This window comes from Notolepis coatsorum (assembly GCF_963971535.1).
Source record: "Notolepis coatsorum genome assembly, chromosome: 11".
NCBI lineage: Eukaryota > Metazoa > Chordata > Actinopteri > Aulopiformes > Paralepididae > Notolepis > Notolepis coatsorum.
In genome coordinates this window covers 82,680,475-82,705,769 of record NC_140175.1, presented here as the reverse complement: position 1 = coordinate 82,705,769, position 25,295 = coordinate 82,680,475, and the positions used below count along the sequence as shown (strand labels likewise).

The 25,295-nt window shown below is 41.6% G+C and overlaps 1 protein-coding gene across 1 annotated transcript in view; it reads left to right on the top strand.

Moving 5' to 3' along the window:
- The window catches only part of LOC311236763 (multiple epidermal growth factor-like domains protein 9), a 167,302-nt gene that overhangs the window by 106,971 nt on the left and 35,036 nt on the right, over window positions 1-25,295 (top strand). Inside the window, exon 4 of the mRNA XM_084324514.1 lies at window positions 7,662-7,811. Coding sequence (XP_084180640.1) covers window positions 7,662-7,811 — 150 coding nt within the window. The remainder of the gene's footprint in view (window positions 1-7,661; window positions 7,812-25,295) is intronic.

The window sequence follows — 25,295 nt, the reverse complement described above, 5'->3', positions numbered from 1 at the left end:
ACACACATTCCTCATATCCTTCCTAGTTACACATACACACATTCCTCATATCCCTCCTAGTTACACATATACACAGTCCTCATATCCATCCTAGATACACACACAGTCCTCATATCCCTCCTAGATACACACACAGTCCTCATATCCATCCTAGATACACATACACACAGTCCTCACATCCCTCCTAGATACACATACATTACACACAGTCCTCATATCCATCCTAGATACACATACATTACACACAGTCCTCATATCCCTCCTAGATACACACACAGTCCTCATATCCCTCCTAGATACACATACATAGTCCTCAAATCCCTCCTAGTTACACACACGCACGCACGCACGCACGCACACACACACACACACACACACACACACACACAAAATCCTAATATCCCTCCTAGATACACATACACACATACGCACAGTCATTATATCCGCTTCTAGTTACACATACAGTACACAGTAATTTCATCAGAGAGGTCAGAGCGCAGGATCGCCTGCAGTCGGTGCTGGGGATCCAACTTTCAGTAACCTGTTGACCTCTACGTCTAGGCCATTAGCCCTAATTTCAGAATCAATACTTTTTATAATACAGGCCAAACATATTAATGAACATGAACAGCTCTCTCCCAAATCCAGCTACATAGATATTATATATACAGCTATATAGATGGTTTCACTGGAATTCTCTTCTGCTAGGGAACAGACCCAAATTGTAACTATTGCATTAGCAAACATTAGGAAATAGCACCAATTGTATTACCAGATAAAGACATGACAGCTCACACCCTGGCTTCCACCTGTTCAACCTGTACAGGTGCATCAGAGCCCGAACAAACAGGCTCAGAGACAGTTTCTTCCCCAGAGCCATCACCACCTTGAACTCTAACATGCACTAACAATTCACCCCTATCCCCCTCCTCCCACACTGTGCAATATCCTACCCTTCAAGTGCAATATCCACAAGTGCAATATTCACCCACTACCGTCCGACACTGTGATTGTTATTTTGTATATTGTACAGTATTGTAACATTGTTTTATTGTATAGTATTTTATGTTTCTATTTTATAACTTTTTTTTATATTTGCTTCCACTACGGCACCTTACGTTTGAGTCCCTAATCTTGTTGTATGCAAATATAATGACAATAAAGTATATTCTATTCTATTCTATATGGCATGTCACGTTGAAATTTGTTCTGGAAAACAAAAACGTCAATTTTTTTTACAATTGTGATATAATTAATAATATACTTATTGCCCAGACCTGTTTATGGCTTATTATTATAACTAGACATGTGCTGTCCATGGCCACGTTTATCCCCAGAACGGCCCGAATTCTCAATCCACTTTTTGTGACCATGCCCCTAATTCAAGCAGTTGAGGAGTATGTCATGTTTTTAGCTTTATGAGAATAGCGCCACCATGTGGCCAGATGACTCAGAACTTCACAGACCTCCTTGGTATGATAAGGCAAATATATTTGTCAAGTATGTGGAAATTGTTATCAGAAGATACACTCATTTCAGTATTGAATGTTTGGCCTGATGGAAAGGTCATGGGGTCACCATCATCAAGAGGATTCTTCCTCTTGGGGTCATGCATGTGCACAGCAAATTTGAAAAGATTCAGATGAAAGCTGTTAGAGCTACACTAATGTGAAAATAGAAAATGTCCCTTGATGGTAGCGCTAGAGCAGTGGTTCTCAAACTTTTTACACCAAGTACCACCTGAGAACGTAGCTGGCTCTCCAAGTACCACCATATGACCGGCGTTAAAATACAGTCTATTCAGCTATGCACAGTTCACGCAGGAGGCAAATGTATTCCTAATACCATTATTTATTGTTAACTTTTGTCAGACACAGCCACAATGTACAAAGGGGTAGCACTAGAACTAGCAAACGCTTCCACACAACTCATACAATGCAAGGGGCATTGAGAACATAATAACTAACATTCTCACATAGCAAGTGAGAAAATTAAGAACAACTGTATTTCAGCAAATGTACTTAATTCTCTCTCTCTCTATCTCTCTCTCTCTCTCTCTCTCACACACAGCAAGCAATTGTCCGTCATTCTCTCTCACACACACACACACACACACACACACACACACACACACACACACACACACACACACACACACACACACACTTATTTGGTTACAAAAACTTAATTTCCTGCATTCTGGTGCAGGAATTTTTGAAATTTTACCCTTTAAATGCCAGTGTTTGTGATGGGCATCACAAATTATTGTAAAAAAAAAAAGAAAACACATATTCAATACATTTTTGAATGTTTACCCTTTAAATGCCAGTTTGTGTGATGGCATCACAAATTATTGTTAAAAAAAAACACACAAAAAGTAAAATATTTACAATATATCAAATGCAAAGTAAATTTTTCTGGGGGGGATTATTACAGGCTAGGCATGTGTCAATGATTAGCAGCAACACATATTTTGATGGATTTTTTGTAATGTCAGATTTAACACCAACTCTTTTCAGAAAAATGGGAGTATTTCATTTTTTATCTGACATTACAAGAAATCTAAAAATAAATGGTTATGATCAGGGCTGAAGTTGAATTAAAGATTTATGACTGTTTAGACTGCATTACTCTCTGTCACAGTGATCTCCTGGTTGTTCCCCACTTAGATTATCTAACTATCGCGCTGCCGCAACCAGAAACACTGGCCTGGCCTGCTTCTAAGTTCAGTGGCCTGACTGCAATTTTTTTTTTTACGCGTACCACAGTTTGAGAACCACTGCGCTAGAGGAAAGGCGATGGGGTCGCCTGAATGCCTTCTACAACAGAACTGCATTTCCGCGTCTTTGATTGGCCAGGTCATTTCTGGTCATGTGACATGTACGCCCAATCGTGGGACCGCAAGTTTCTACACTGGTTAGGCTGAGGCGCTCGTTCGAAGTTGGTTAAGGTTAGAGTTTGTCTTAGAGCATGGCGATAGAACGCCTGCCCTGATTCCGACGGTTAAGCTTAGGCACGCTTTCGAAGTTGGTTAAGGTTAGAGTTTGTCTTAAAGCATGGCGATAGAACGCCAGGTCGTTTGCAGGCTGTTAGACCCGGAAATAGGCGCAGAACTTGCTGTCCCACGATTGGCGCACATGTCACATGACCTGGCCAATCAGAGCGCAAAACTCGAACGCGGAAATGCAGTTCCGTCGTCGAAGGCATACACGCGATGGGATCACCAAAATCTAAATGCTTCTTACTCTAATAGTCATGAATGTCCACTGCAAATCTGAAACGATTTTAATGAAAGCTATTTGAGATACACTAATTTGAATATTTTAAGTTTGACCTGATAGGGGCACTAGAGGAAAGGTTATGGGGTCACTAAAATCAATAGTCTTCTTCCTCTAGGGGTCAAGAATGTGCACAGCAAGGCGGCTGGGTGGCGCAGCGGACTAAGCGCTCGTCACCAACGCGAGAGACACTGGTATCGACTCCGGCTGTCAGCGTTGCCTCCGGCTTGGCCGGCCGTCATACTGGCTCAATTGGCAGTCAGCGGGAGGGAAGCCGGTGGGTGGGTCCGGGTTCCCTCCCGCTGACTGCCAATTGAGCCAGTATGACGGCCGGCCAAGCCGGAGGCAACGCTGACAGCCGGAGTCGATACCAGTGTCTCTCGCGACTGTGATTGTTATTTTGTATATTGTACAGTATTGTCGATACCAGTGTCTCTCGCGACTGTGATTGTTATTTTGTATATTGTACAGTATTGTAACATTGTTTTATTGTATAGTATTTTATGTTTCTATTTTATAACTTTTTTTTATATTTGCTTCCACTACGGCACCTTACGTTTGAGTCCCTAATCTTGTTGTATGCAAATATAATGACAATAAAGTATATTCTATTCTATTCTATATGGCATGTCACGTTGAAATTTGTTCTGGAAAACAAAAACGTCAATTTTTTTTACAATTGTGATATAATTAATAATATACTTATTGCCCAGACCTGTTTATGGCTTATTATTATAACTAGACATGTGCTGTCCATGGCCACGTTTATCCCCAGAACGGCCCGAATTCTCAATCCACTTTTTGTGACCATGCCCCTAATTCAAGCAGTTGAGGAGTATGTCATGTGTTTAGCTTTATGAGAATAGCGCCACCATGTGGCCAGATGACTCAGAACTTCACAGACCTCCTTGGTATGATAAGGCAAATATATTTGTCAAGTATGTGGAAATTGTTATCAGAAGATACACTCATTTCAGTATTGAATGTTTGGCCTGATGGAAAGGTCATGGGGTCACCATCATCAAGAGGATTCTTCCTCTTGGGGTCATGCATGTGCACAGCAAATTTGAAAAGATTCAGATGAAAGCTGTTAGAGCTACACTAATGTGAAAATAGAAAATGTCCCTTGATGGTAGCGCTAGAGCAGTGGTTCTCAAACTTTTTACACCAAGTACCACCTGAGAACGTAGCTGGCTCTCCAAGTACCACCATATGACCGGCGTTAAAATACAGTCTATTCAGCTATGCACAGTTCACGCAGGAGGCAAATGTATTCCTAATACCATTATTTATTGTTAACTTTTGTCAGACACAGCCACAATGTACAAAGGGGTAGCACTAGAACTAGCAAACGCTTCCACACAACTCATACAATGCAAGGGGCATTGAGAACATAATAACTAACATTCTCACATAGCAAGTGAGAAAATTAAGAACAACTGTATTTCAGCAAATGTACTTAATTCTCTCTCTCTCTATCTCTCTCTCTCTCTCTCTCTCACACACAGCAAGCAATTGTCCGTCATTCTCTCTCACACACACACACACACACACACACACACACACACACACACACACACACACACACACACACACACACACACACACTTATTTGGTTACAAAAACTTAATTTCCTGCATTCTGGTGCAGGAATTTTTGAAATTTTACCCTTTAAATGCCAGTGTTTGTGATGGGCATCACAAATTATTGTAAAAAAAAAAAAGAAAACACATATTCAATACATTTTTGAATGTTTACCCTTTAAATGCCAGTTTGTGTGATGGCATCACAAATTATTGTTAAAAAAAAACACACAAAAAGTAAAATATTTACAATATATCAAATGCAAAGTAAATTTTTCTGGGGGGGATTATTACAGGCTAGGCATGTGTCAATGATTAGCAGCAACACATATTTTGATGGATTTTTTGTAATGTCAGATTTAACACCAACTCTTTTCAGAAAAATGGGAGTATTTCATTTTTTATCTGACATTACAAGAAATCTAAAAATAAATGGTTATGATCAGGGCTGAAGTTGAATTAAAGATTTATGACTGTTTAGACTGCATTACTCTCTGTCACAGTGATCTCCTGGTTGTTCCCCACTTAGATTATCTAACTATCGCGCTGCCGCAACCAGAAACACTGGCCTGGCCTGCTTCTAAGTTCAGTGGCCTGACTGCAAATTTTTTTTTTACGCGTACCACAGTTTGAGAACCACTGCGCTAGAGGAAAGGCGATGGGGTCGCCTGAATGCCTTCTACAACAGAACTGCATTTCCGCGTCTTTGATTGGCCAGGTCATTTCTGGTCATGTGACATGTACGCCCAATCGTGGGACCGCAAGTTTCTACACTGGTTAGGCTGAGGCGCTCGTTCGAAGTTGGTTAAGGTTAGAGTTTGTCTTAGAGCATGGCGATAGAACGCCTGCCCTGATTCCGACGGTTAAGCTTAGGCACGCTTTCGAAGTTGGTTAAGGTTAGAGTTTGTCTTAAAGCATGGCGATAGAACGCCAGGTCGTTTGCAGGCTGTTAGACCCGGAAATAGGCGCAGAACTTGCTGTCCCACGATTGGCGCACATGTCACATGACCTGGCCAATCAGAGCGCAAAACTCGAACGCGGAAATGCAGTTCCGTCGTCGAAGGCATACACGCGATGGGATCACCAAAATCTAAATGCTTCTTACTCTAATAGTCATGAATGTCCACTGCAAATCTGAAAAGATTTTAATGAAAGCTATTTGAGATACACTAATTTGAATATTTTAAGTTTGACCTGATAGGGGCACTAGAGGAAAGGTTATGGGGTCACTAAAATCAATAGTCTTCTTCCTCTAGGGGTCAAGAATGTGCACAGCAAGGCGGCTGGGTGGCGCAGCGGACTAAGCGCTCGTCACCAACGCGAGAGACACTGGTATCGACTCCGGCTGTCAGCGTTGCCTCCGGCTTGGCCGGCCGTCATACTGGCTCAATTGGCAGTCAGCGGGAGGGAAGCCGGTGGGTGGGTCCGGGTTCCCTCCCGCTGACTGCCAATTGAGCCAGTATGACGGCCGGCCAAGCCGGAGGCAACGCTGACAGCCGGAGTCGATACCAGTGTCTCTCGCGACTGTGATTGTTATTTTGTATATTGTACAGTATTGTCGATACCAGTGTCAGGGCCGCCTGCACAGCGAGGGAAGGATCTGGAGGGAGGTAGTGTGACCTTCCACACGTTACACTCTCCCAGTGAGAGTCCGCGCTGCCAGGTGAAAAAAAGTGGTGGGCTGTGTCGGAGGAAGCATGTGATAGTCTCCGCCCTCCCAGACCGACAGTAGGGGGTAGAGTGCGCAACAACCAGGAAGGGGATTGGGAATTGGCATCACGACTAACATTGGGAGGGGAGAAAAACGGAAAAAAGAAGGGGGAAAAAAGATAATAAAAAAAATTAAATGAATGTGCACAGCACATTTGAAACGATTCAGATGAAAGCTATTCAAGAATGATACACTATTTCTTTTTATTGAAAGTTTGGCCTGATGGTGGTGCTAGAGGAAGGATTTTGGGGGTCACCCACGACACTGTCATTCGGGGATATAAACACTACAACTGAAAAAACACTGTGTAAACGTCTCCTATCCTGTCCTCTCTGGTATTGTGAAATTATTGTGCTTTTCTCTCTCTCTCTGTTTTTGGGCCATAAATCAAAGTCATCTGTTGAGGTCCCTGTGAGCAACAGTCTCCAGCTTTCAACCTGAACCCTATAGTTCTGTTGTGAGGAGGACATGTGATAATCGGACATGTTTTGTGTCTCGAGAGCTCAGCCCCTTGGCCTAGAAGCTCCTCTGGGTGATGTCACAGAGAGGAGAGTAGATCTGTAGCGAACTCCTATTTCCTCTACTAAAGTTGAAGATACAGTAGTTGAGGAAATAGTGTCTGCAGTTCGGTAGAGGTCCTCTCTGTGACCCCAGAGGAATCTCTCGGGGGGCCGATGCAGCTGAGCTCTCAAGACACAGAAGTTAGGCGTCCAATTATCACGACAGAGCGATAGGATTAAGGTTGAAAATCTACGAACTGCCTCTTTAACTGACTGTTGTTGAGGGACCACAATAAATAGAATTTCACTGTGCTGTAAAGTAGTGAAATAAGTGACAATAAAGGAATCTGAAATCTGAATCTGTTTCACCCAGTTGCGATGTGGTTTTCTCTCTTCTCCTGTCTTGGCATGTCTCTCTTTGTCACACTTTTATTTTTTCCTCTTTGTTTCCCCTTTTCCTTGTTCCGCCTTGTTCTGTTTCAAAGTGAGCTAATTGGTCCAGCGCTGTGTCAGTCAGTTTACTAGTCGGGCCTGTTTACTCAAACCAACCAACCATCCCCTCCCTCCCCTTTTTTTTCTTTCCCCTCAGGCATCTGTTTAAACTGCCAAGGCAACACTGTAGGACCCAGATGTCAGGAATGCAAGTACAGTTTCTACAGGAGGCCCGGGGCTACTCTCGCTGAAGTCTGCGTCCCATGTCCCTGCTCCAGTGTCACCTCCTCTGGCATCTGCCACATCGGTGAGTTCCTCTCTCTCTCTCCCTCTCTCTCTCTCTATCTCTCTCTCTCTCTCTCTCTCTCTCTCTCTCCTTCTCTCCTCCTCTCTCTCTCTCTCTCTCTCTCTCTCTCTCTCTCTCTCTCTCTCTCTCTCTCTATCTCTCTCTCTCTCTTTCTCTCTCCCTCTCCCTCTCTATCCCTCTCTCTCCCTTTAGAGCAGCAGTTGGTTCAGAGGAGCCACCTTGTTTCAGCTACAGTAGCCCGCATCATGCTGCTATAGCAGGAAGTCACCAGGCCAGAAGGGAATGCCAGTATGTTGTTTTTAGTTTTTAGATCAGTCATTTTCTGTCCATCTTCTATCTTACGTGGGCAAGTCGAGTCTTGCGGTTCAACGGGGCAAAAAAGCATCGACCGGAGAAGGTTTGGAGCTTTCAGGCTGGTTCTTGCCAACTCTCAGTGGTGGTTTTTGTGTTTTGGCTTTGTGTCTGACTGTGAGTGCATGCCTTATCTTTAAAGGAAATCTCTCTCTCACCGATGTTGACTGATGACATCATTTCACTTACAGCTCTGTACTGTACAGTACTAGTACACACACACACACACACACATTATTAGTACACACATACATTACTAGTACACACATACATTATTAGTACACACATACATTACTAGTACACACATACATTACTAGTACACACACATTACTAGTACACACATACATTACTAGTACACACATACATTACTAGTACACACATACATTACTAGTACACACACATTACTAGTACACACATACATTACTAGTACACACACATTACTAGTACACACATACATTACTAGTACACACATACATTACTAGTACACACACATTACTAGTACACACATACATTACTAGTACACACATACATTACTAGTACACACATACATTACTAGTACACACATTCATTATTAGTACACACATACATTACTAGTACACACATACATTACTAGTACACACATTCATTATTAGTACACACATACATTACTAGTACACACATACATTATTAGTACACACATACATTACTAGTACACACATACACACATACATTACTAGTACACACATACATTACTAGTACACATATACATTACTAGTACACACATACATTACTAGTACACACATACATTACTAGTACACACATACATTACTACTACACACAGAAATCTTTTGTAAACACATACATTATTAGTTCACGCATACATTGTTAGTACACTACACACTTACTCAAAACATCATCATCGAGTTTAATGCTGCTTTGTGGTGGAATTTCCATCATATTTGGACTACAAAGCCCTAGCCACACATTCCATTGACAATGCTTTCGACTGAGGGGGTTCACTGAATAGCAACCACCACTCACAATCTGTGTGTCCTTTGTTTTCACATGATGTCACATAATGTCCCTCTGCAACCATTGTCAGCTGCCATTTTGTGTCCCTCATATTAAGCATTCTATTCACTTATATTTGGGACACAAAATGGTATACATTGAAAATGATCCATAAATGTTTTTTCTGAAAAGACACAAACTCCTTGACATCCTCTAGCATCCACCATGCACAACAGGTCTACATACAGCCCCACAAATAGACCCACAAACAGTCCCACAATAATTCCACAAATAGTCCCTAAAATCCCATAAAAGCTGTTCTTATAAAATGGGAAATTGCACTTCTTGGATGCCCCTCATGCAGAATTACCAATTGTCTACCTTGAGTGTGAAGTTCAGACAAAATGAACGAGAGGTTTTCCGCAGACTAAGGATTTGATTTATCCTTGCTCCTCGTAGCTTTACCTTTCCATGATTGGACATCCTGTTGGGAATGTTGACATCCTATTGGGAATGTTGACACATCATATTGCGAATGTTGACATCCTATTGGGAATGTTGACATCATATTGGGAATGTTGACATCCTATTGAGAATGTTGACATCCTATTGAGAATGTTGACATCCTATTGGGAATGTTTGCTGAGTTTGACAGAGGCACAGTGGCTGTTGTTCCTGAAGCATACTTCCACAGCAAGTACATTGTACAGAGGAGCTATCAATGGTTATATTTAATGCGCTCAAATTAAGCTGTACTTTACTCTGTTGTTACTGTATTATTATTATTATTATTATTATTATTATTATTATTATTATTATTATTATTATTATTATTATTATTATTATTATTATTATTTATCCTCAAAAAGTATTGAGGGCCAGCCCGCATTTGTTACAGTTTAAAATAAAAACACACAGAATAATAAAAGATACAAAATAAAGAAAACATTCAATTAAAACAAGTATATATACAATAGTTAGTAAAAGATGCAAGATCAAAAATACAGAAATCTCATTAAAGCAAACAAACAAACAGAGACAGAATGGTTTACAATATATTAAAACAGGTACAAGCAGAGACATAATGGTTTACAATCATGGATTTAAAATGTCCAAGGGTTACCGTGATATCTAGTATAGATGTGATATATGATATCTAGTATAGATGTGATATATGATATCTAGTATAGATGTGATATAAGATGGCAGTTTTTCAATAAGGGCCTTGTAGACAAACAAATACATAATGTCTATCACGTCTCTCAGATAAAGAAGTCCACCCAACCTTTTCATACGGATGCAGTGATGAGTGCTATAAACATCACCAGTAATAAACCCAAGAGCAGAATGATAAACAGCATCCAAGGGCATAGAGAGTAGAGGCAGAGGCATGCCTATAAATCACATCACCATAATCCATAACAGAGAGAAAAACAGCTTCCTTTTCCTTGACAGCATGGGAAAGTTATTTATATTTCTATACAAAAAGTATATTTTGTCATCATTTGTGTGATTGTCTATATGATATTTGAATCTTCTTTATTATATATATATATATATATCCAAATACCAAGTAATTTCAACTAATATGAGTATATATGTATACAGATATACAGTAGATAAATATATATGCAGTGTAACTATTTCTTTTATACTCTGTAACTCTCAATATTGGAACCTTGTACAGTGGAAATATGAAAGTATTTGCTACCAATACCTCTAGCTCTAGAGAACAACATACACTTAGTTGTATGTTCATTAAATACAAGTTTAAGATTAAGTGCAGCTTGGTGAACGTTAACTCATTGAGCGCCAATAACGAGAAATCTCATTTTCTTTTTGTTTTTCGTATTTTTTTTATTATTATTATTATTATTATTCTAGACACTCCCACAGAGCTTTCTGAGTCTTCCTGGGACATCTGGCTACGTTATAATTGCAATGACGATGGAATCCTGACAGGTGGCAGCAGGGAACAAACTTAACTTTTTGGCTTACCAGCCATTTGGCTGGTAGATTTTAAAAACTACCAGCCAGGCAGAATTTTTACCAGCCAAAAATTATAAATAGCTTTTTAGTATATCGCCATGTGTTATTATTACTATAATACTCTCATATGCTATTTTCAATTAATATCATAAACAACATAAGGAATATTAGCATAATTTTGAGTGGACTGAAGGAATGAGTCAGTGTTAATAGTTTTAAATGCAAATAATTTATTGAAACATAGAAGTGGGGTCGGGACACATCATATTATGTTATGATGAATTGAAAATGGGGGACCCTGATGTAAACAAGACAAGTCTTTCTCTGGTCTGCATCCCCTTAACAATTGTATGTATTGAGCTGTACTGTACTGTACCCATTCTGCAATCTGTTAATAAACTTTTCAATCAATCAATCAATCAATCACACACACTGTTTCAACTCACCACCCCCGCATCATATTGTAGTCTAGTCTGTCTTCAAACTTCCACTCCTCTCGAAACTTTTTTATATTTGAATATCAACATTATCTGTCCATCCTCAGTAATCCTCAGTTTACTATAATATACTCCTGACTGACTTCATCATCTTTCCAAACGCACGCACCCCCCCCCCCCCCCATTTCCCTTTCCTCAGTCCAGACTGTTCTCTATGGCTCTGCTCTGCCTCTGATAACGTAACGTTCATTTCGGGCGATGTGGGCATAAAGGAATGGCGACGGTGCAAAGCATGTTAGATGCACTTGACCCGTTGTGAGAAAAAAGTTGAAGTCTGTTGAAGTTTGAACATTTAAATCTCTCCGGTCATAATGTCCGGTGAAAATAATTCTAAGCACAATTTGATTATTTGAATTGTATTAAAATTAAATAGCCTATGCGATGAACGAAACAATCATTACATTTGTTTCATCGTTGCTTCACCAAGTAGGTCTAATAATGACAACGATGTTGTCAGCGGGAGCTTGGTGCTGGATTTTGCGAGAAGCATCCAGCTGCAGTGCCACAGAACCCACCAGCGGTGCCCGCACGGTGCAGTACTCTAATTCAGCCATTGGCAATTCAGCTGTTGGGTGGGGGGCGCTGCTGAGCGGTCCCCAGACCGGAGCTGAAAACACTGCTGCTCTGTGGCTCTGCAGCTGCATGCTTCTCGCAAAATCCAGCACCAAGCTCCCGCTGATGCAGTGGATTTTGTTAGCCGCCAGGTGGCGGGCAGATCTTAATTTCTAGTCGCCAAACATTAAATCTACAAGCCATTGGCGAATGGCGTGTGCTTATTTTGTTCCCTGGGTGGCAGTATCGCCTACCTTTTAGAACTGGGACAGTTCAGTGTGGGGCCGCCCCACGCCGCAGCGAGAGCACTCAAAGCACTAGGGAGCGAGCAGCATTGAGCAAACTACAGCCAACTAACGTTTGACAATGGCGATCGCCTAGAGAGAACTATTGGATATTATAAAGAAGAAGACAAAACGGATGATATTGATGATGATTATGGATTATAAGACTACATTGGACTCAGCACTGATGATAAGGTGCGTTTTCTCCAGACTATGTTGGACTCAGCACTTCTGGTAAATCATAAAAATACTATAGTCAAACCGGCCGATGAGGAAACCTATTCGGCTCCATAGTCTGGCCCGAGCAGTCCGATGCACAATAGTAGGCTGCAATGCAATGGCGAGCAAACTATTGGAGATGATGAAGAAGATCCTGTTCTGATCCAAGACACATATAGTATAGTATTTTTATGATTTACCAGAAGTGCTGAGTCCAACATAGTCTGGAGAAAACGCACCTTATCATCAGTGCTGAGTCCAATGTAGTCTTATAATCCATAATCATCATCAATATCATCCGTTTTGTCTTCTTCTTTATAATATCCAATAGTGGAGTACCCGCTGACAAAGGTAACATCTATTTTACATCTATTTTACCGAACCCCAACATAAAACATGCTTTTGTCGCAGCATCGTAAAACGACCCCCCACCCCTTGATGACTTTGTGAAAAAACATCAATATGGTCGTGATTACCGTTGACTTGGAAATAATATAGGTTTCAGACGAGCAGCTGTGCATTATGCGCACAAAACACGTCATAACTCGCGTTCCAGAGAAACAAGACTGGATTATTGTGAAATGGGCGATTCTTAGCATGGGATAGCGCACAAGCGAAGGTATGTAGAAATAAACTGTTTTGTCCCTGTTGGAGTATAAATAGTGCCTGTCAAATGAGCCATACTATTGTCTCCATAGCTATAATATAGAATATACGATGGGTCCGCAAACATCGTGAAAATGGTCAATAACGCTGGCGCCAGGGAGTAAAGATGGAAAAACAGCATGGCAGTCAATGAGTTAAGGGAATGTTGCAGATTTTCCACAGCTAGCAGAATCGGCAATACTCCACGTATCCACATATACCTGTGCATGGCAATTAGTTATTAACAATCTACTGTAATTATTAACCACTTATGCATTGGGCAAAAATGGGGATACACACCTGACAATTGCATACCCAAAGTCATTTGTGATTTATTATACTTTATACCTATAGCTAGGGATGGGAATTGATAAGATTTTATCGTATCGATACGATTCCCTTATCGATTCTGCTTATCGATTCGATTCTTTATCACTTCTCTTATCGATTCCTGCTTTGTAATTTAAATACATACATTGGAAATGCTACATAACTAAGCTGGTTAGAATAACAACATGCAACTTGACATTTCTGATTGTCATTTATTGTTGAGCTCCCATGTCTGAAAAATACAAAAACTGTAAACTAAAAAAATTAAATATAGCCTACACTTAAATAAAATAATGTATTTGAGATTCTCTTAACATTTATTTATTTTTTGAATTTTTTTATTCTTAAACTAATTTAATCTATTGAATAACGACCTGTTGAATGTAACTACAGTTCAATATCTTAAACGAATTGAATCTATTGAACCGTAGTTGCATTCAACAGGTCATTATTCCTCTGACTTCTCTGTCTCTGGTCTTTCAGAAGACCAGCGCACGCACACACACACACACACACACACACAAACACACACACACACACACACACACACACACGCACGCACGCACGCACGCACGCACGCACGCACGCACACACACACACACACACACACAGAGCTCCCTCCCCGGGCCCCTGTCCTGTAAGCTATGGGCTTGTGTTGCTACACGGACATGTTTGTATGTTGCACGGTACCTACTAGTAAACAGTCAACCCTCCGTCTCTTATTATATGTGAACTAAAGAGTACAAGGTTTACACAACAGCCCCCACCCCTTTTTTTGTATTTGTACCTGTACTACCTGCTGTCAGCTGTTATCTCTCTCTGTGTGTCTGTATGAGCCTGATTAGCCAGCGTCAGCTAGCGCCAGCTAGCGTTAGCCAGCGCTAGCTCCGTGGCTGTTATTAATTAAATTAATGACTTGGTTCTAAAGCATTCGAGTAGTTTTCAATCACTCAATCAAACAGTCAAACAGCGGGAGCATTTCGGGAGCATATGACCAAAACCCAGGCAATTTCGAGCATAAGGAATCAAATAGTCTGCCATGGCTACATGCTAACGCTAACGTTATTGTTTTGAAATGCGCAACTGTCGGAAAAACATGGCATCGATAGAGGAATCAATAGTCACGGAGGCATGCAATTCCAGGAATCGGACAATTAGGAACCGGCTCCCAACTGGAACCGGTTTTCGATTCCCATCCCTACCTATAGCACATGCATGAGTCTGGTCTCTTTTGAAAGGAAACTTCTGAACTTTCTTCCACAAAGTGCTCTTCCTCTGAGTGCTAATGAAATAGAGTTACAGAGGTTTGAACACACTGAAGTAAAAGTTTTGTTTACTCACATTTCTGTTTACTTGTTGCCAGATGCCTGTTTTTGAGTTCCAGCAGAGAGGTAGGATCTGGAAAACATAACAGTTCCATAGCCTGAAGTCTTATCTAGTACAGGTCCAAAGTTGATAACAATCCCACGGAAAATGAGTGTTTTTCAAAAAAAATATTAACGTGTGTATGATTATCCAAAATGGCCGTCCACTACCAAAGAACTTCCCCGGCTTCTTCTTCGTCTTTGTCATTGCAATCAGCCCTCACGTGGGACACCCCTGGCTCCAGAATTTGACGTGACTGGTCCATTCAGGACCCGGCCAAACCGGACGTGGTCACTTGTCCGAATGGCTTGTCAAATGCCGCTCATCGGATGTTTTGTCTTATAACTCGAGACTAGGTCGAGTAGGGTAACGATGGAAAGGTGGCAAATTCAACTTTCCAACAATGTATTGGTTGATTGCCAAAAATGCAGCATGGAGCCAGCAGACGAGGGCAAAGTGCCGTGACATGCGTGTGGGTGCGTGACGGCCCGTCGCTGGGCCGTCTATGCTTAAGAGGTTAATATACAGTACATTGTAAAAAGAACTAGACCTATCTGTAAAAATTCTGAATGAGTAGTTCTCAAGTTCACTGACTGCTGCTGATCAGGTAATTCCAGAACCATACACAAGCACTTAAAACCAACATTACTTAAATTATATAAAAGCAAGCAATGATCAATAGTGTCGAATGCCTTCAAGATGTCAACAAAGATGGCAGCACAATGGTTCTTCTCATCCAAGGCATTGGCAATGTCATTCACGTGATAGCAGAAACAGTGCTGTGCATAGACCTGAACCTGGATTGAAGTGTGACTTTGTATTGCGAAATTCCTTGAGTTGACAATTTAAGAGGATTTTTAGCTAAACACGAAAATGTTTATATTGGCCTATAATTATTTGCATCACTCCACCCTTGCAAGGGGAGGACATGTCAGAATCAGAATCAGTCAGAATCAGTTTTATTGTCATATAATTTTCTTGTTACAGCAGAGAGGAGTGAAATGATTTAGTTTACATAAGGAAGTACAACAAAAGAAAGCAAAAAAAAAAAAAAAATGAAAGACATTGTAGCATAAGCAATGATTAAAAAAAACATCACTTATTTACAATACAATAATCACAATGTAGTTATCACAGTATGGGTGTGGTGGTGCAAAGTGGCAGTCGAATCAGTGATAAGGTAGCTCTAGGCTTCTACATGACAAACACTGCATGGGTTTAGTGTGTACAAATCAGTAGCAGAGCAGCAATAAAATAGCACTGGATTCCCAGTCACAGGCCGGTAGCTGACCACTGGCCGCTGTTATTTGTTCATGAGTATGACTGCTTGGGGGAAAAAACTGTCCTGGAGTCTGCTGGTCTGGGCCTTGAGGCTGCAGTACCCTTTGCCAGACGGCAACAGTTGAAACAGCTTGTGGTTGGGATGGCTGGGGTCCTTAATAGTCCTGCAGGCCTTTGCTGGATGGATGGATGTCCTGGATGGAGGATAGCTCACGAGGTGTCTTTCCTGTTGGCCGTTTCGTTGTTGTTGGTGATTAGGCCTATAATTTTTTTGTCATGTGCAAACGTAATCACCATGTTGGAGCTGTGCGTGACTACACAGTCGTGGGTGTACAGGGAGTAAAGGAGGGGGCTCAGGACTGCTGTGATCATACTGTGTTTCCTTCTCTTTCTCTTTGTTCCCAGAGGTTCCATGATTTCTGGTTGGAACCTGGGTGGATTTTATGGGGACAATTTATGCACTTCTGAATAAATCCCATGAGTCCCTCTGTGTACTCATTGATGTTTTCCGACGAATCCCGGGAACATCCCCCAGTCTGCTGGTACTGGTCAAAACAGGCTTGTAACATAGCGTCCTATTCGTCAGACCAGCGGAGGACTTCCTTCACAGTGGGCAGTGTTCGTTTCAGTCTTTGTCTGTAAGTGGGTAGTAACAGTATGGCGGAGTGATCTGACTTACCAGGCGGGGGGCTGAGTACGGATTTGTAGGCCTTTTGTATTGTAGTGTAGCAATGATCAAGGATATTATTCCCTTGTGTGTTTACATCAACATGGTGAAAGTATTTAGCCAATACCTTGCACAGAGACACTTGGTTGAAATCTCCAATGTTCTGCACTGCTGATCGCTACATACAGTTCTTTGAGTGCTCGGTCTGTATCGGCACATGGTGATATGTGCCCGCCTATTGTGACAACAGCTGTTAAGTTATTTTGGTAACCAGAATGGTTACCCATCCTTTTTGTACAGGTCCTCCCTGGGCCAGAATGAATTCATATCCGGTGGCAATACGGAAGTTCTGTAACCAGCAATGTAGACTAAAAAGGCTACTAAAAGATTCCCAGCCAAATCCTAAGTATGGAATGGGGCCAGAGAGAATGCATCTTTGCCCAGTAGGGAATAAGCCAGGAATAGTGACATTCCCCACATGTCCTGTCAGCGCAGAATATGGAGGGAACAATGACAGTCTGACATATTTTCTTACAGTATTATTATAGTGGGGAATAAGCATGGAATAGTGTATAAATTATCTGTTGTTACTGTGTTATTATAGTTTGGATTAATTGAGGAATAGAGACTGCTTACCACGCCTTTAAAAAATTTGGCAAAACCTTTCTTTTTATACAAGTCACTATCTGGCCGCTGGAGGAAATGACACAGTTCAGAGCCTCGTCTCCACTAGCCAGGGTTTAGCCATGCTGTGACCTGTAGTGTCTGGCACACAGTGAGCGTCTCCATTGTCTTCACAACCTGGTCAAACCTGGCTGCACATTGACTGAGACGGCCACCTTTCACAATGACCTGGCCAAAGCTGACTGGGACTGTTGTATGATCATGGATTAGCTTGAGTACCACAGTTGGTGGTGTGCATTTTGAAAGGTTGCCTAGCAACCGGATAGTTTACAACACAATGGAGACACAAACCCAATTATACCATACCATGCTAGACCATGGCTAGCCCCAGCCTGGCTGAACATAGCTAATGTTCTGATATGATTTTGTTTAATATATCTGCATTATTTTATCCCACTTTATGCTTTGCTCTTGCTGCTTGTTTTACACTGATTCTATGTCTTATTTCTTACTGATGTAAAGCACTTTGAACTGCAATCCCCTGTATGAAAGGTGCTATACAAATAAAGTGAATATTATTATTATGAATGGGGACAAGGCATTCTACAGACAAACCCCAGGTGGAACCACACACTTATCCACAGCAACGTAGACATTTCATCTAACTATCCAATCCCAGCACAATCTATGATGGTGTCCCAGACGCCTGATATCTTTTCCTAACGGAGTTGTGTTTCCGCGGTCGGTTTGCGCGATCTGATTGGCCCGCAGTTGCACTTCCGCGTTCGGTTGCACGTTTTGGTTAAGGTTAGGGTTAAGGTTAGGGTTAGGGTTAGTTGGTTAAGGTTAGGGTTAAGGTTAGGGTTAGGGTTAGTTGGTTAAGGTTAGGGTTAAGGTTAGGGTAACAGCGATTGTTAGAAGTAACGCGATTGGTGCTGAGATAAACGTCAGTGGCCAATCAGATCGCACAAACCGACCGCGGAAACACAACTCCGTTAGCATACGAATAGACGCGTCCCAGACATAGCAAGTCAAGTCTGTATTTCTGTATTTGTATTTCTGTATTTCTGTCAAGTGATAGTGCTGAATAACCATGTATAAATCTACCTTTACTCTTGCAAGATGATTACACTGAGAGATAAGCACAGTCATAAAGAATTAGAAAGAAGTGAGAAAGAGAGAGAGAGAAAAAGAGAGAGACCCTCCTTTACAGCACATTCTTCTCATCCCTCATCTTGGCTTGAATTTATGATGACCTTCCCAACATGCATTCACACACATACACACATACACACACGCACGCACGCACGCACGCACGCACGCACGCACGCACGCACGCACGCACGCACGCACGCACGCACGCACGCACGCACGCACGCACGCACACACACACACACACACACACACACACACACACACACACACACACACACACACACACACACACACACACACACACACACACACACACACACACACACAGGAGTCCTTACAGCCCATAATATATCGGCTGCATGAGGGGAAAGACAGAGCTGAGCCTGTACTGTTGATGATGACAGATGAGTCATGAGCTCATTATCACACACTCTGCTTCTTCTTCAGTCACATCCATTATTATACACTCTCACACTCACACACACACACACACACACATACACACACACACACACACACACACACACACACACACACACACACACACACACACACACACACACACACACACACACACACTGCTGCTCTCTCAAATATGCTCTTTATCTTTCTCTTCCTCACACATACAAAACACTTTTTGTTCTCTTGCACATTCTCTCTTTCTCCTCTCTCCCTCTCACACACACACACACACACACACACACACACACACACACACACACACACACACACACACACACACACACACACACACACACACACACCAAAGATCCTCACAGCCCTGCTAAAGATCCTCACAGCACTGCTAAAGATCCTCACAGTCCTGCTAAAGATCAGTATTGGGTAATAAGACACTGGGTAGTACAGCATGTGACAATAAGACGCTGTTGAAATAACATCAATAACTATAGACAGATTTCTTGTAAACACGTGTTTGAGCCAATCAGCAATACCCGCTCAATAACGTGACTGAGTTGCTCCCTATCTGCATTGAGCTGCGGTGCTAAAAAAGTACAACAGTGCTGTAGTACAAACCTATCCGTGCCCCATGACACTCTCCTGACTAAAAGTATAATGGAGCTCTATGGAGAAACCATGACACTCTCCTGACTAAAAGTATAATGGAGCTCTATGGAGAAACCATGACACTCCCCTGACTAAAAGTATAATGAAGCTCTATGGAGAAACCATGACACTTCTCCTCTGTTTTTATACTTTTACTTCCTTTTTTCATACATATCCCTGCTGTTGGCCAAAATCCGGGTATTTCCAATTTGCGTTGTGAGCAAGTTTCATGCCCCTAGTGGTCAACTGATATATTGGGTCGATATTAACCGCTTTTAAAATATTGGTATGAGCCGATATTGCTGCAGACATTACAATTGTTCACAGGTTCTAGCAGGCTCCCTTTGAATGCTAGAGAGATAATTATATCACATGAAGCTAGAGATTGCAAGGAATATCTTACAATCAGATCAAATGATAACAATAATTTCATATTTATATTCAATATTTATATTCAATTCCTAGAACATGTTTAATGTTAGTGCAAACCTAGCTTCCATCAACCAGCTAAGCTAGCTAGCTAGCTGACATTATTGAAGTTAAGTTCAGCAATTTTGTGTCTCACTTGTTATTGCACAAAAGTTGATTCTAGTCCTACTTTCTTGCTTTTGGGAACAACTGTCAGAGCCCAAACGCACTACTCCCATAAAAAAAAAAACGGGGGAACCTTTTGGGAAATGTTTCCCCCTGCCAGTTGTGTTCTAAGGATGTGATATGTGATATTCTAATATGTTGACTGAATGACCAACATTCAATGGGTTCTCCATGTTGACAGTAGTTGTAGTAGCCTATTCAACAATACAAAAATTTTTTTAAACCTGAAAGATACTGTTTTCCAAATGGGAGAGGTACATGTGACATGGCTGTGTGTGGTGGTGCTGAATGGACAGCGCAGGCATGGCTGTGTGTGGTGGTGCTGAAGGGACAGCGCAAACATGGCTGTGTGTGGTGGTGCTGAAAGGACAGCGCAAACATGGCTGTGTGTGGTGGTGCTGAAAGGACAGCGCAGACATGGCTGTGTGTGGTGGTGCTGAAAGGACAGCGCAGACATGGCTGTGTGTGGTGGTGCTGAAAGGACAGCGCAGGCATGGCTGTGTGTGGTGGTGCTGAAAGGACAGCGCAGGCATGGCTGTGTGTGGTGGTGCTGAAAGGACAGCACAGACATGGCTGTGTGTGGTGGTACTGAAGGGACAGCGCAGACATGGCTGTGTGTGGTGGTGCTGAAAGGACAGCGCAGACATGGCTTTGTGTGGTGGGGCTGAAAGGACAGCGCAGACATGGCTGTGTGTGGTGGTGCTGAAAGGACAGCACAGACATAGCTGTGTGTGGTGGTGCTGAAAGGACAGCACAGACATGGCTGTGTGTGGTGGTGTGGAAAGGACAGGTGAATTAAGCCATATAACATATAGTAAGTTTTTTAGCAGATGGGTCTACAGCTGAACCTTAAAAAAAACGCACACAAAAAAATTACTAGTTGGTCGACGCCTCCAAAATGTCATTCACATCCCTACTGACTACCTCTTCTTGACACTAATTGGTTGCCTAAGAATCCCACAGCTGAAAGTGTGACAGAGAGCAGTGCACTTCAACTGGTGTGCGCGAGAGAGCGACTGTCTCTACTCAGTATACTTCTCCTTAATTGGCACCTTACTGTCAGCTGTGCGGGTGAGATGAATGCGTCAGACTAGTCTGATGCCATCTGCCACCTGCGTAGAGGAGGAAAACTCTTTTCAAAGAAGGACCCCCCCCCCACACAGACTCTGGACTAACTGACACACACACACAGACACACACTGCCACATTACAAACTCACTGCCACTTTACTTTACTGCCATTATTTAGTTTATTTATTTAGTTTATATCATATTAGTTTACTGCCATATCCATCATCTCACTGCCACTTTACTGCCATTATTGTATTATTGTATTTTACTGCCATTATTTATTATTCATACTTACTATGTTCCACTGCTGCTAAAAGCTTTGCACTAAGTTCTCGTTTAGCTCTATATTTACATTCACTCATACATTCACTTTTTTTAGCTACTGTCTACATTGTATATAGTCCTGTCCTGTATACTGTCCATATGTTACTTTATGTTTTTCTTTTATCCACTTTTTCTCCTTATTTTTCTATTTTTTCTCCCATCCCAATTTCGCCTCGCCAATTCTCCCTTTAATTCTCCCCTCCCCTGTCTCGAACGTTGCTAGACTATGCCTCCCACTGGTCGGCTGCAGTGAGGACCAAGCCTTGCATCACGTGTCCCCTCCGGTACACGAGGAGGCAGCTGTCGCATCTTCACCTGAACAGCGCAATCTCTCAGTGGCGAGGAGTAACGCGTGGGAGGCTCACGCTGCCCCCGATACTTCCTGATTCTGCTATACAGGCGCACCAACCGACCTGTAGGAGTCGCTGTCCACAACGTCCAATCCCCACCCACCGGCTTTCCCACCCCTAACACTGCCAATTGTATTAGTATGAACGACCAGCCAAGCCGGTAGCAACGCAGAGAGCTGGGCTCGATACCAGCATCTCCTGCGTTAGTCGCGAGTGCCTTGCCCACTGCGCCACTTAGCCGCCTTATATGTCAGGGCTGTACGCTAAGCTTTTTCACTAGGGGCACAGAATATTTTTTAGGGGCACATTTTCTTATAAAAATGTTACCATTATAGTGCAAAAAAACATGTTCCTCCTGCCTCATTACTGTGGTCCTTTTATTTAACATTTAAGTGCTTTTGTTTTCAGGTTTGTATCTTTTATAATGAACCAACTGAGAAAGTGTGTAAATCACTAATAGAACAAAAACAACAAACTGTGTGTGTGTGCGTGCTTGTAGTGCTCCTTGAATGAGATCATCACAACACACACACCATTGCATTAATCAGGAGGACAAGAAACTGCATACCTTTGTTTTACAATGAAAAGTGCTTTATAAATAAAATGAATTATTATTATTGTAAATAACCCCATGAAAGGTTTATAATTTTTATGGGTAATTACCCGCTTCATATTTGTGATGTTACTGGTTTCAGGGTGTGCCTAAAGTGATCAATGTGTTGGAGATCTATGCCAATTAATGTTTATGTATATCCGGGACTTTTTTTAATAAGAATTGAGAGGCCTACTACGGTATTTGTATATGTGATCTTTATTTTGAAAACCGTGTTGCGACGCAACCTTGTTTACGTTTGCGCTTTTGACAGTGAAATGTTCAGTTCAACTTAGCTCGAAGGAAAGACTCTAATCAAAAAGGTTTAATTGGCCCCGTATGAGGCTCTTACGGTAGGACTTTGATTGTTTATAGAAGAGGAATGTAATACTATGCAAAACGAGAAATAAACAGTGATTTTACCAGCAGTAAGTTGCAAGCCACTTTCATACGGGGAACCATGACAATTATTAGTATTATCTTATTTGCATATTGTCTCATTATTAGATAGATAGATAAGTTGATACTTTATTGAAATTGAAGTAGACAGTATTTAAGTATTGAAAAACGTCCTAATAGTGGGCTACTCACCTAATGCATGGCTGAACTGAACGTTAGAAGTGTGTCCCCGTCAATCATCACTGCCAGATCCGACTTAATTTAATCGGCTATGGTCTCTTATCATCTCTCCACATCGGACGTGGTTGTCATAAGATGGACTGATATCCGCTCCGTTCTTCTTGCAGAGCAAAATTTGCGGCTTAAACTTATTGAAAGGAAGTTCTTCTTTGGCGATGCTGCTGCAATAGCCCACATTCAGTTTCGATTCGATTGTTCGCTAGGAATTATGGGATTTGGTGTTGACGGGGACATGGTATTTAATCGCACGATAGACTACAACTACCAAGTAGAATAGCGTGGCCCAGATTCACTTCACAGTACACGCACGGGGGCTACGCAGTAAATTCATTCATCGCCGACAGATTTTTTCATAGCACCGCAACATTATGTCGCACTGTCCAGCCCTGGTTGTAGGCTAATGTTTTACTATTTCTTTTATCCAATTTGTATGGATAAATTTAGGAGTGTAATGCGAATGAAGGGTTGAAATCACTACTCGCAAGGTTGCCCCCAAATATAATTGACCACTCGCACGGGCCAAATTAAGGGGCAATTTGCGACAACCTCGTTGCACTGTACAGCCCTGTATGTTACTTTATGTTTTTATTAGATCTTGTTTTGTATATACACCGTGGGAAGGGGGAAACGCAATTTCATGTAGTCTCTGTATGTCTTGCACATTACGAGAGGTGACACTAGAGCCGACTTTGACTTTGACCACACAGGTCCTTTCAACTGGATCGAACTTTCAACCCGGTGGTTGACGCAGACAGGGTTACTGAGCCCCCGCTGAAGGGTTTATATGAGGTTGCTTCAATGTGGAGTGGAGCTCAGTAAGTCCTATTAAAGGGTTACCGTAGTTTGACCTTAGTGTGTATGAGGTTGTTTCACTTGGAGAGAGTTCAATCAGTCTTATTACTGGATCATTCGGTTTTCACAGCTGGTTTGTTTGTGCGTTTGTACGTATGCTTTTACATCTGCATGCAGCGTGCAGACAGCAGTGTGTTGAGAGGAGAGGAGGGTCTCCAGGAGATTGACTGAAGAAACATATTCAATAAAACAACATGCTCGAATATTAAGACTCTAAGGCCTAGAATCATTATTGCTGTAGTCATCTGTGAACTTAAAACTAATAATAATAATAGATCTAGCATGTAAAAAAAACATGCACTAAAATTTGCCTAATACAAGAAGCAAAAAGGTACAACAAGGATTATAACTAAGTAACCTTTTCAATAAAACATGGGGTCCTGTTTAATATCATGTTAAAGGTAGGATCTGTAATGCCATCAAACAGCAACCTCTAGTTTTTTTTTGTCTGTGCAAAATGACGACAACACTTACAAGGTCTATTATCCTGTCCTGTTTAGTCTTTTCCTGATGCACCTCATTATTATTTCTTCAGAAGATTTGAACCCCAACTTTCAGATGTCCTGTGTTCTTGGATAAGGAAACCAATTAATTACACAGGCTTGTTCCCCACATGTCAATCAAAATCCACCACAAAGCTCTCTATTCATGCAGCTTCAGTATAGGGCTGCAACTAATGACTAATTTGGTAGTCGACTAATCTGCCGATTATTTTTTCGATTAGTCGACTAATCGAAAACCAATGTAAACAACAACAGTTTTTTTTTTTTTTTTTTTTTTAATTACCTATCTTTGTGAAAGTGGCTTCTCAGCTCTGGTCCAGCTGAAGACAGAGCAGAGGAACAGATTGGACATTGAGCATGACCTCAGAGTTGCTTGTCTACCATCACCCCAGACTTTGAGACTCTTGTCAGGACCAAACAAAAACATCATAACATGATGATCCCATAGCAAATTAAAATAATGACTCATGAAACATTTGAATTTGGATCTTTAAGCCACTTTAAATGAAAATGTATTTGAAGAACAATACAGCAATCACTCATAAC